General features: G+C 48.5%; 1 protein-coding gene across 1 annotated transcript; it reads right to left on the reverse strand.

The window, feature by feature from the left end:
* Positions 1-2,183: 2,183 nt before the first annotated feature.
* LOC133320602 (DNA-binding protein HEXBP-like) lies at positions 2,184-2,561 on the reverse strand. Its single transcript, XM_061529253.1, has one exon. It carries the CDS (start codon positions 2,559-2,561, stop codon positions 2,184-2,186), a length of 378 nt encoding a protein of 125 aa, XP_061385237.1.
* Positions 2,562-12,022: the final 9,461 nt, after the last annotated feature.

Consider the following 12,022-nt stretch of genomic DNA (forward strand, 5'->3'; position numbering starts at 1 on the left):
GAAGCAGTGCTTGGGTCGTGCCTCCATGTAGGAAAGCCGCACCTGGCTCCACCCTACCGAGATACCGCCCAGCTGCAGCAGCTTTTTGGCCGCCATAGCCGGCACCTCCAGCAGGGCAGAGCCTGTGCCGCGAAGCCCAGGTCGCACACTGCGCACCCTGACCTGGGCCTCGGTGCAGCCCCCCTCTCGCGCGACTGCGGCTATCAGCCGGTCCGCCGTCGTCGCATCGTTGAGGCCCGTGACCCTCACGTCCGTGAACTTCACGGGCCTCGACACCACCACCTCCTCCGCCAGTGCGGACCTCAGCTTTGCGGCCAAAGCGTCGGCTTTGTCCGCACTGGTGGAGCCGGGCACCTCAATGATGCGGGCCCCTGTTGCCGTTGAACGGATCCTCAGGGGCCCTATGCCCAGCTCCTTGGTGTCTACCTCCTTTTCGGCCCTCAGGAGGACTGAAAGATACGACGCTCCCTTGGCCGCTGCTTCAGGCCGTAACTTTAGCATTACGGCCTGTGAGCGCGGGAGCGTCACTTTTTTAGGGCCCTCCTTAGGGCCCGCCTTCTTCTTTTGCTGTGGCGCCGATGTCTTTGGCACCGGCACCACTTCCTTCTTCTTAGGGGCCTTGCGGCGAACCACCTCCGTCCATCCCGCCTTGGCCCCATTTCCCTCAGCAACCGGGTCGGCCCTACCACTTGATGTGGATGGACCGAATGAGGTCCAGACAACCTCCTTCCCTCCCTTTGCCCTATTGGCCTTCCCTTTGGAAGGCGCAGGGAGGGAAGGGAAATCCGCCTCTGAGATCACCGGCGCCGAAGGCGCCAGTGACGAGGCCGTCTTACCGGCCTCCCTTTGCACCGCCGCACGGCGGATCGCCACTCTGGCGGCCACGGCGACGGCCGAGTTGTCACCCGTCAGGGGAGGACGGATGACCTCTTCCCGCTTGAGCCGGGACTCCAATGCAGCCAGCCGTCCATCCACCAGGTTGCCCACCAACCTGGCGATGTTGGCCTCCATCTCCTGGAACTTGTCCCGACTGCTTTGGCCGTCAGTAGCCGCCTGTACCGCCGCCACCCTTTCCCGGCGCATCTCCTCGAACTGTTGCCGGTGTGCGCGCACTTCTTCTTTGAGGCTCGCATTCTCCCTCTGGAGCCGACCAATGTCAGCTCTGAGACGGCGGGTCTCTTCTGCCTCAGTGCGCGCCACCAGCACGTCGAGGACATCCCTTACGAAGGCGGAGGCCTTCATGATTTTGGAAGAGTACCCCCCTTTCAGGTTGGTACTCTTCCCTACCAGACCCTTGATAAGATCGAGGCTCTTCTCCGCCTCGATCATCATCGCCTCTGCCCCCATCGATCCCAAATCTAAAGGGACCTCCTTTTCCTTCCCCTTTGCCTTCTTTCCCCCGACCCTCTCCTTTCTCAAACTCTTTTCAAGGCAGGAGTCGAAGGCGGACTCCGACTCCTCCTCTTCCCGCTGGCGCAGGTATTTCCGGGCTCTAGCAAGGCCGCCACCGCGGCCCCGCTTTCCCACCATATCCAACCCTCGAACTACGCCACCCCCCGTTTCGGTGTCGGAGCCAGACACCTCCGAAAAGAGGCGCTTGGCACCCAACTCCGATTCTGGGCGCGACGACATTGGGTCGTCAACTCCAAAACACTCATCCATTAAAATGCCCGGCTTTCCCCCCCGGGCAAACCCCCCACCATCATCCTCCCTATCACTCATCTTATCACACCTCAAACAACCAAAAACACACCTCAACACAATCCAAAACACAAAGAAACAGTTGTATCACGACGTCCGTACCCTGCCTCATATAGTTTGTCCTATGCCCCTATACGCCGAACCTAACCTAACCTTTTTTTTTTTTTTTTTTTGTTGACGGGGGGAAATCTTCGTAAGACTTCCGGCCGCGTGGGGGACGCGACCGGGGCATGGGGGATTCTTACCCACTAAAACCCCCCGATGTCCTCTTCCTGCGCTATCGCGGGGGACGTGGGAACTGTTTAACTACCACGACCCCGCAGCGCTTGCCTCTCCCGGCTTCGTCCGGGCTTGGCTCTGCCCAGTGCGGCGGCTTGGTGACATGCCGCCGCTTGCCACTCCGAGAGCTCCCCGGACATTGGGGAGCTTGCTTCTCGGGCCCTCTTGATGTGAGCGGCGATCCCCCGATCGCCACCCACGGGCTAGGCGTCCAATTCCATGGCAGGCGGGGCGGGAACCGCCCCTCCTCCGCCATTGGCCTTGGGCTTTTTAGTCCGGGCCTTCCTTGGCGCCCTTCTCGATTCGGCTGTCGTGCCGGGGAGAGACGGCCTTGCAACGCAGCCGCTTGCCCCCAGCACGTGTGCCCTCTCTGTTTTGCCGGCAGCCTCGCACACGAAGCAGTTTGGCGCTGCCTCGCACTCAGCCGCCTTGTGACCCGAAGTCCCGCACCGGAAACATCTCCGGCTACGGTCCTCCGGGTGCTGGCACTTCGCCGCCACGTGGCCGGTGTCAAAACAGCGGAAGCAGCGCCTAGGCCTCGCGGCCAGCAGCACCACCCTCGCCGACACCCAGCCGACCATCAGCCGCCCGGAGCTGGTGAGCTTCTTGGCGGCTGCGACCGGGACGCGCATCCATAGGGACGCATCGCCCCGTGGCCCGACCACCAGTTTACCCGCCCGAATGTCCCCGACCGAGCACCTCCTTCCTTTGCGACCGCTTGGATGACGTCGGCGGTCGCTACGGATTCGTCCAGCCCGGCGATGCGGATCTCCGCACTCCGAACCGGGCGGGCGACTTTCACTACGTCTGAGGGCAGGACGGACCTCAGCCGCTCAGCGAAGGCGTCCGCCTTTTCCTGCGCTCCCTCACCGTCGATGGTGAGGACGCGCGCACCAGTTTCGGCTAATCGGAAACCGAGCCTGGGGATGCCGAGTTCCCCCAGGTCGATTGCCGCCTTAGCCTGCGTCAGCAAGCCGACGTATGTCACCCCCTTCTCCGCGGCGTCCGCTGCTAAGGTGAGCGTGACTGCCGCGGTGGTCGGTGAACGGAGCTTCACCTTCCTCTTCCTCTTTTTCTTCTTCTTCTTCGGGGTGGCTTTAGCTGGAGTAGCCATCCCCTCCTTCTTCTTGTCCGCCGCCTTTTGTGGCCCAACTGTAGTGTGAAGGCCCTCGGCGAAAGAGGCACTTTCAGTAGCCCCTTCTTTCCTCTGCGCCGCCTCTTGAGCGGCCATAGATGGCCGCTTCGATTTTCGCCTCTTGTCGGCTAGCGCAGGCGGTGTCGTTGTGACGGCAGCGGAGCTCGGTATGTCCGCCGCCACATCTGCGTAGGTCGGGCGAGCTGTTGCCTTTTGGGGCTTTGAGCTCTTCCTCTTCGACTTCGATCCCTCAACTGGCGACGAATCGATCCTCTCCGCCGCCAGGGGTGGGCAACCTTTTTTTTTTTTTGTTGACGGGGGGAAATCTTCGTAAGACTTCCGGCCGCGTGGGGGACGCGACCGGGGCATGGGGGATTCTTACCCACTAAAACCCCCCGATGTCCTCTTCCTGCGCTATCGCGGGGGACGTGGGAACTGTTTAACTACCACGACCCCGCAGCGCTTGCCTCTCCCGGCTTCGTCCGGGCTTGGCTCTGCCCAGTGCGGCGGCTTGGTGACGTGCCGCCGCTTGCCTCTCCGAGAGCTCCCCGGACATTGGGGAGCTTGCTTCTCGGGCCCTCTTGATGTGAGCGGCGATCCCCCGATCGCCGCCCACGGGCTAGGCGTCCAATTCCATGGCAGGCGGGGCGAGAACCGCTCCTCCTCCGCCATTGGCCTTGGGCTTTTTAGGCCGGGCCTTCCTTGGTGCCCTTCGCGTCTTTGTTGCTTTCGTGCCGGGGAGAGACGGCCTTGCGACGCAGCCGCTTGCCCCCAGCACGTGTGCCCTCTCTGCTTTGCCAGCAGCCTCGCACAAGAGGCAGTTTGGCGCTGCCTCGCACTCGGCCGCCTTGTGACCCGAAGTCCCGCACCGGAAACATCTCCGGCTACGGTCCTCCGGGTGCTGGCACTTCACCGCCACGTGGCCGGTGTCAAGGCAGCGGAAGCAGCGCTTAGGCCTCGCTGCCAGCAGCACCACCCTCGCCGACACCCAGCCGACCATCAGCCGCCGGAGCTGCTGAGCTTCTTGGCGGCTGCGACCGGGACGCGCATCCATACGGACGCGTCGCCCGTGGCCCGACCACCAGTTTACCCGCCCGAATGTCCCAACCGAGCACCCTCCTTCCTTTGCGACCGCTTGGATGACGTCGGCGGTCGCTACGGACTCGTCCAGCCCGGCGATGCGGATCTCCGCACTCCGAACCGGACGGGCGACTTTCACGACGTCTGAGGGCAGGACGGACCTCAGCCGCTCAGCAAAGGCGTCCGCCTTTTCCTGCGCTCCCTCACCGTCGATGGTGAGGACGCGCGCACCAGTTTCGGCTAAGCGGAAACCGAGCCTGGGGATGCCGAGTTCCCCCAAGTCGATCGCCGCCTTAGCCTGCGTCAGCAAGCCGACATATGTCACCCCTTTCTCCGCGGCGTCCGCTGCTAAGGTGAGCGTGACTGCCGCGGTGGTCGGGAACGAAGCTTCACCTTCCTTTCTTCTTTTTCTTCTTCTTTGGGGTGGCTTTAGCTGGATAGCCACCCCCTTCTTCTTGCTCGCCTTTCGTGACCGTCTGTAATGTGCGGGCCTTCGGCGGTAGAGGGACTGGATGTGGCCCCTTCATTTCTCTGCGCCGCCTCTTGAGCAGCCAATGATGGCTGCTTTGTTTGATGTCGCCTCCTGGCCGGCGCAGGGCGGGCCGCTTTCACGGCTGCAGCGGTTGTTGTAACCGCAGCGATGTCTGCATATGTGGGGGCAGCCGTCACCTTTTGGGGCTCTGGGCCCTTCCGCTTCGGTGCCTCTATGGCACCTGTTACTTCTACGGCCAGAGCAGACCGTCTTCGAGGCTCCGGCAGAAGGCGGTCCTCAATGCCGGCCAGCCTGGCGTCCAGCATTGTGCCGAGGGTCTGGAGGTTTTTTCTCGAAACCTCGTCCATCAGCTGGCGAATTTCTTTTTCGGCCGGGCGGTAGGCCTGTCGGCGCAACTCCTCCATCTCTCGGCGCAGGTCCGCCACCTGTGCGAGGAGTTGCGTATTTTGCGCCTCCAACCGCTTGATCTCCTCCGAAGAGGAGCGCTCCCTCAACTCCGAGACGGCCGTCCTTATATTGACGACCGCCTCTTTGAGGCATTTTGTGAAGGTGCCCTTCAAATTTCCTGACCTCGTGGCGACCATCAGAATGTTCGCCAACGAGGCCTCGACACTTTTAGTCAGAGCGGCATTGGTTTGCGCTGACACATTCTCAATTGTAGCAGCGTTCGGTACAGGGCTTGCGCTCCTTGACGCGCTTCTCTCTTTCGCTCTCTTAACTATTTCGGCCACATCCTTCTCGGCCTGAAGCCGAAGGGCCTCCTCCTTCGCCTTGTTGTAGACAGCTTGGGCCGTCGCGAGGCCGACATACTGGCCAGGCATTGGTGGCCGCCTACGTCCCTTTTTAGAAGTGGGTGCCGCCCCTCTGCTCAAGGCGTGCATCCCGTCACTTTCTGTTTCCTCTTGCGAGGCCTGTCTGCTCCGGTCATTGATGACCTTCCGGACTCCAGCGACATAGCGCTGAAGGCCGAGGAGTCAGAGAGATCGTCGTCACTATCTCTATCACTTCTGTCCAGTCCGGTTGGTAGCCGTGTGAGCAGAACGCGCGGAATGCGCAACGCGGCTCCGAGGCCCAACTCGCGCTCAAACTGATTGCGAGCGTTGGTCTCTTCGACATCGCTTACAGGGTCCGGTCTCGACACGGTAAGGTGCGCCGAGCCCGGCCTAATGCCCAAAGCCGAAACGTTTTGCAAGTCGGAATCCGTTGTCATATTGCCATGGTCGTTACTTCTCCTCTCTTCTCTCCTCCGATCGTATTGGTGGCACCCCCCGTATACATGGGCCGACCCCCCGCCGAAGCGGGAGTGTGGGATTCCCCGGCAATAATACCGGGACCCACCGGGGACTATTTTTCTCAACACGATTTTCCATTTTGTTTGACCTTTGAGGTAGGGCCAGACCTGGTGCCCTGGGACGAGCCGCCTGCTCGCCATGCATCCCAAGGCCGGGCACCAGAACCAAAGATTAGGGGCCGTATAAGCCCATCCATCAGCATTCATCCATCACACATTCACAAGCCTTTCATTCTACGGGCTGTTCCCCCAGCCCGGACCGAGACCCCAAAACGAGGTCAAGGTCCCCCTCCCCGTGACTGACTGCACCGGAAAAGCCGGTGGGCGATGGGGTCGTCACGTCCCGACGCCGAGGGGTGGGCAACCTAACCTAACCTAACCTAACCTAACCTAACCTAACCTAACCTAACCTAACCCAGTCGCGTTTCACCCTCCGAAGCGCACGCACGCGTCCCAAGTCGTGCAAGACCGCTCCGCACCCGCTCCGACAATTCTAAGTCGTAAAAAAAAAAAAAAAAAAAAAACTTAAAAGTGAAACTTAAAGTGATGTAAAGTGCTCCAAATTTGACAAGTTATATACCAAAAGTTGCGCGGAAGTGTCAGCAACACGCTTGTGGAAAATTTAAAAAAAAAAAAGGACTATTAATAATAAAAAAAAAAAAAAAAAATAAATAAATAAATAAATAAGAAAACTTTCAGTGACAAACAAAGTGTAAAATCTTCAAACGAGAAATAAGTGACTTTAAGTATGTGAAAAACTCTAAAAACAATTTAAATTAATAGTAGAGACATTAGTGTAGATTTAGTAATTTTTTCAAAATTTTAAACAGTGTATTTATTTAGTATTTAAGCCGGAAAAACAAAAAAGGTAACTTTAACATCACATTCCGGACAAAACCGCGTGCGGCGCAAAATCCAAAGCGGCGACATATAGTTTTAAAAATTTATTTTGATAGCTAAAAGTGTCCCCTAGGTTAGGCTAAAATTCCAAATTTTTCTGATAAGTATTTTCGGCAATAAAAATTAAAAACTGAATTTGACCATATAGTGACAGACCAAGATTCTAGATAAACTAGAATACTTAGCAAAATAGTTTGGGCATTGCAGGGTCGGTGACTCCTCAAGAATAAATTTGAGAAAAGAAAAATTACATTTTCGACAAAATTTACTTAGATATCCGACTTTTTCCATTTTGGAAAAACATCGTTTGACTTCGGAGGCCTACAACTTTAAAAGTAAAGCGGTGAGGTCCCTCGAAAAAATTTGTAACATATAGGGAATTTATTTGGCTATCTGTAGGTGAAAACCCCGTCGAAAAATAACTATAAACAGGGTAGATATTTAGGTTTTCATAAAAATCGGGACACAAGTCGTCGCTCACTTACTCAGAAGACGAAACTTGTAAACAAGTCGAGGGTCTTGTCGCATCGACTGCCATTGCAATAATTTAAGAACTAATTTAAAACATATTTATCAGTAGAAATTCTTAGTAAAACATATTTAATTAACAAATCCCTTATATTAGATAATAAAAACACTTTACATAGTAATAAAAAAAATTTAATAGTAAAATAAGTAACAGGATCCTTAAAAATTTCTGTATTCAGCAAACAGCCAGTCGGTGGGAGAGCGCCTTGACCGCTGTGACGTATGGGTAAGGGTGCGTCGTCAGTGACCGGTATCAACTAAAAATTATTTTAAAATATAAATTCGATAAATATTAAACCTTTGTAAATTAAAAATAAAAATTGTTATAAATTCAGATAACGAAAAACAACCAAGGCCTTTAATAAAAGTTAGGTTTTAATATAAATAAATAGAGGAACAAAAGTTTTCTCTTTATTTAGATTTTATTAAATCGACAGTCAGAGGAGCCGCACCTTTATCGTAGGAACCCGGAGTTGCTGGCAAGATCGACTCGTCCTCCTACCCTTTCCCCGCTGTCGCCATCATCGTGTCCGGCAGCTGCTACCTGGCTACCTGGCTACCTGGCCCCTCGGATTATCCCCTCGCTTAAGACCCCGTCGGCGTCCTAATTCAACAGAAACATTGTTTATTAATTACAATATATATTTAAATATTATTTCAAAATTTATAAAAATAAAATAAATACTTATATATATTTACAAATAATACCATATTATTAAATACTGATATTTATATATACTATTAAACACGCATATAATTAAATAAAACAAAAGTATAGTAAACGTGTATTTATATATTAAAATAATATTATATCAAAACAGAGAGCACATAACAACGGACACACAGACATTTGTAATAATATTAATAATTATATTACCAAATACGTATATTATTAAATAAATAAGTATAACAAAACATATACATTTAAAATAAATATTAAAATAAAACAATAGACAGACAGACTTTTCATATATATAAAAACTTGTTGACAGTATAGCAAAGCGAAAACAAGATAACGACCCATCCACTCGTCCCTCAACCCGCTCCCGCTGAGACCATCATCGTGCTCGGCGGATTGATAATTATAAAATATTAAATTGTAACATAACAATAGCATACAGATTTACGAACAGACAGACAAGTACTAATACCGATATTATCTACTGTATATTTATTCATACATCAATACACACATAAGCAAAATAAAGTAAATATATATAAAAATAACATTATATTCAAACAGATAGTGCAACAACGGACAGACAGATAACTTGTATTAATATAATTATTATATTCAATATATATATATATATAATTAAATAAACAGGTATAAAACGTATATATTGACATATTATAAATAAATATTACACTAACAAATAAAATAAATAATAGACAAAGAGACTATATATATATATGTAATAAGTGAAACAATTGCCAAGTTGTTGCTCTGTAAAGAGTAATTTATTTTACAGAAAACGTGTCACAAATCATCTACCATACACTTTTTAATAAACTAACATATTTTAAAGAAATACAATGTAAATACTAACCTGTAAAGAGAAACAACATTAAATGCTATTGCTTCAAACAATCTTATTTATTTATAGTTTCTTATTAGTTAACTTATTAGTAAGTAATTAATTAAGTGCAATCTCCATATTAGACAATCCAGCAAAAAACCTGCCTTTGCCGTCACCACAGATAATATATGGAGAATGCGCGGTAAATTTAAATGACGAACCAAAGAGTTTCATTTACATATAATAACTTGTTGACGGAATAGCGAGCGAGCGCAGAGATAACGACCCATCTACACGTCCCTCAACCGCTCCCGCTGACACCATCATCGTGCTCGGCGGATAGAAATTACACAAATATAATATTAAACATAACAATAGTATATGAAGTAGCGGAAGATAGAAATTGGTATTAATGTTGATACTTGTATCATTCAACATATATATCTATACTATTATTAAAGCTGAAGAGTTTGTTTGTTTGTTTGTTTGTTTGAACGCGCTAATCTCAGGAACTACAGGTTAGAATTGAATTTTTTTTTTGTGTTGGATAGACCATTTATCGACGAAGGCTTTAGGCTATATAACATCACGCTGCCACTATTAGGAGCGAAGAAATAATGGAAAATGTGGAAAAAAACGGGGTAAATTATTCATTCTTGAGGGCTTTCGTTGCATGCGTTGCGAAAACGATTCAAGATACCAAAAATATATGTATCAAAGAATTATTCCTCTTGAAATGATCTAAAAAAATGTCCACGACAGTATATATCTATCTTTTAAGATTAACACACTAGAACCGTTTTTATAGTAATAAAATTTGGTCGAAATTAATGCATTATTGTATCAACGTAATAATACAAATCTTTATCCAAATAAATGTGTTGTTGATTAAGATTATTTAACTGTGAACAAAATTGTCTTTGACATCACTTAATTTCAATGAATATCTTAGAAGATATTACAATTTTAAAATAACACCGATATAAAGTTCACCCGCGCGCCGCATGAAGTGCAAAACATAGGAGAGGCGTCGTTGCTTGCGAGCGACGCGGAGGGAGCGGGGGGGTGTAGCTCTACGAGGTACCATGCCGCGCGGCTCAGACGCGCGGTCGGCTCCCTTCTGAACGGTTGTATGCAGCGTTATTTGTTTTTGCGGAATAATATCGTCGTGTAATAATACTTTTTAAATACTATTTCATTTTGTTTTAAGGATAATATTTTGCTTCTAATAATTTCACAATTATCAAAATTTTTTTTAATTTTGATGTAGTAAGTAGGTGTCATAGTTTTCTTTATAGTAAATATTTTTTGTTATAAGGATAGTATTGTTTCTAATATTTTAGCAATATTATAACTTTTTTTTTTGTTGTATATAATACTTGAAAATAGGTGTTATCCACATAAATATTCTTATTAGGTTAGGTTTTAGTTTAAGCATACATTTATCGTTTAACGGTTATTCTTTTGACATATATTTTATCCGATTTACGTAAGTACCAAATACAGGTAAAAATAATTAGGTTCCTAATTATTTACCATACGTTTATTTTTTTCTTGATTACGAGTTACGGTTTGTTTAATTTTTCATATCTTAGGTTCTTTTTTCGTCATTATAATGCCTAGAAAAAGATCTCAGCTTTCTCGGCAGACTGCTACTGCAAAGCGGCTGCGAGTTTTGCGCAGCAATGAAACAGAGGATGAAAATATGCATAGGTTGGCTACTCAACGAGAAATCAGTGAACAAAACCGTGCTAATGAATCGATTATTGAACGGTCGCAGCGTCTAGCCTCACAAAATTTCCGAACTTCGGCAAACCGACAACGGGAATCAAGCGCTGAACGTTCTCAACGTTTAGCTTCACAGAGTTCTCGAACTTTGGCAAACCGACAACGGGAATCAAGCGCTGAACGTTCTCAACGTTTAGCCTCACAGAGTTCTCGAACTTTGGCAAACCGACAACGGGAATCAAGCGCTGAACGTTCTCAACGTTTAGCTTCACAGAGTTCTCGAACTTTGGCAAACCGACAACGGGAATCAAGCGCTGAACGTTCTCAACGTTTAGCCTCACAGAGTTCTCGAACTTTGGCAAACCGACAACGGGAATCAAGCGCTGAACGTTTTCAACGTTTAGCCTCACAGAATTCCCGCACTTTGGCTAACCGCGATCGGGAATCGAGCACTGAAAGATCCCATCGATTAGCACAGCAAAATGCACGATCAGCAAGAAATAGAACTCGCAGGCAACATAATTTATTAAATGCTGCGTTTGCTTATGATTGTACACTTGACTATACTGAGCTAAATGATATTGATATTGGCAGAATGAATAAAATATGCAACTTATGCCAAGCAAAAAAATGGGCGACTGAAACTCCTGGACTGTGTTGTAGTGGTGGCAAAGTAAATATACCAATAATTCCGGAACCAACTACAGTTTTAAAAGAACTGATATCAGGCTCACATCCATCATCAAAGCATTTCTTAAATCACTCAAGGCAATATAATACACTATTTCAGATGACTTCATTTGGTGCCAAAGAGATTCGTGAGGGAAACTTTATGCCCACTTTTAAAGTCCAAGGGCAAGTTTATCACTTAATCGGTAACTTACTTCCAGCTGAAGGGCACAGCCCGAATTTTTGCAAATATATTTTGTTTCACATGCAGATCAGGTATCCTTACGCTCAAATTTAAATCCAAGCTTGCAAATCGATCTTATCGACGCTCTCCAAACATATCTTCACGATCATAATACGTATATTCAAAGTTTCAAATACAATCTGGAAAATAGACCACCGAATGACTTCAAACTTATTATTCATGCTGATGTGAAACCTCCTAATGAGCATCGAGGTCGATATAATGCGCCAATAGTAGATGAAGTAGCTGTTCTTTTGATAGATGAAGACAAAGGTCCCCGAGATATTGTGTTGACGGCGAGAGATGGTGGACTTCAACGAGTTTCTGAACTTCATAGATCTTATGACCCACTTCAGTATCCTTTACTGTTTCCTTTTGGTAATGACGGATACTGTATAAATATTCCACAGCAGAATACTGCTGCTAGATCTAAAACTGTATCATGTATGCAATT

Source organism: Danaus plexippus, unplaced genomic scaffold (genome assembly GCF_018135715.1).
Source record: "Danaus plexippus unplaced genomic scaffold, MEX_DaPlex mxdp_38, whole genome shotgun sequence".
NCBI lineage: Eukaryota > Metazoa > Arthropoda > Insecta > Lepidoptera > Nymphalidae > Danaus > Danaus plexippus.

Coding starts and splice junctions, on each gene's coding strand:
- LOC133320602 (XM_061529253.1), bottom strand. CDS start 2,561: ATGGTCGGCTGGGTGTCGGCGAGGGTGGTGCTGCTGGCCGCGAGGCCT.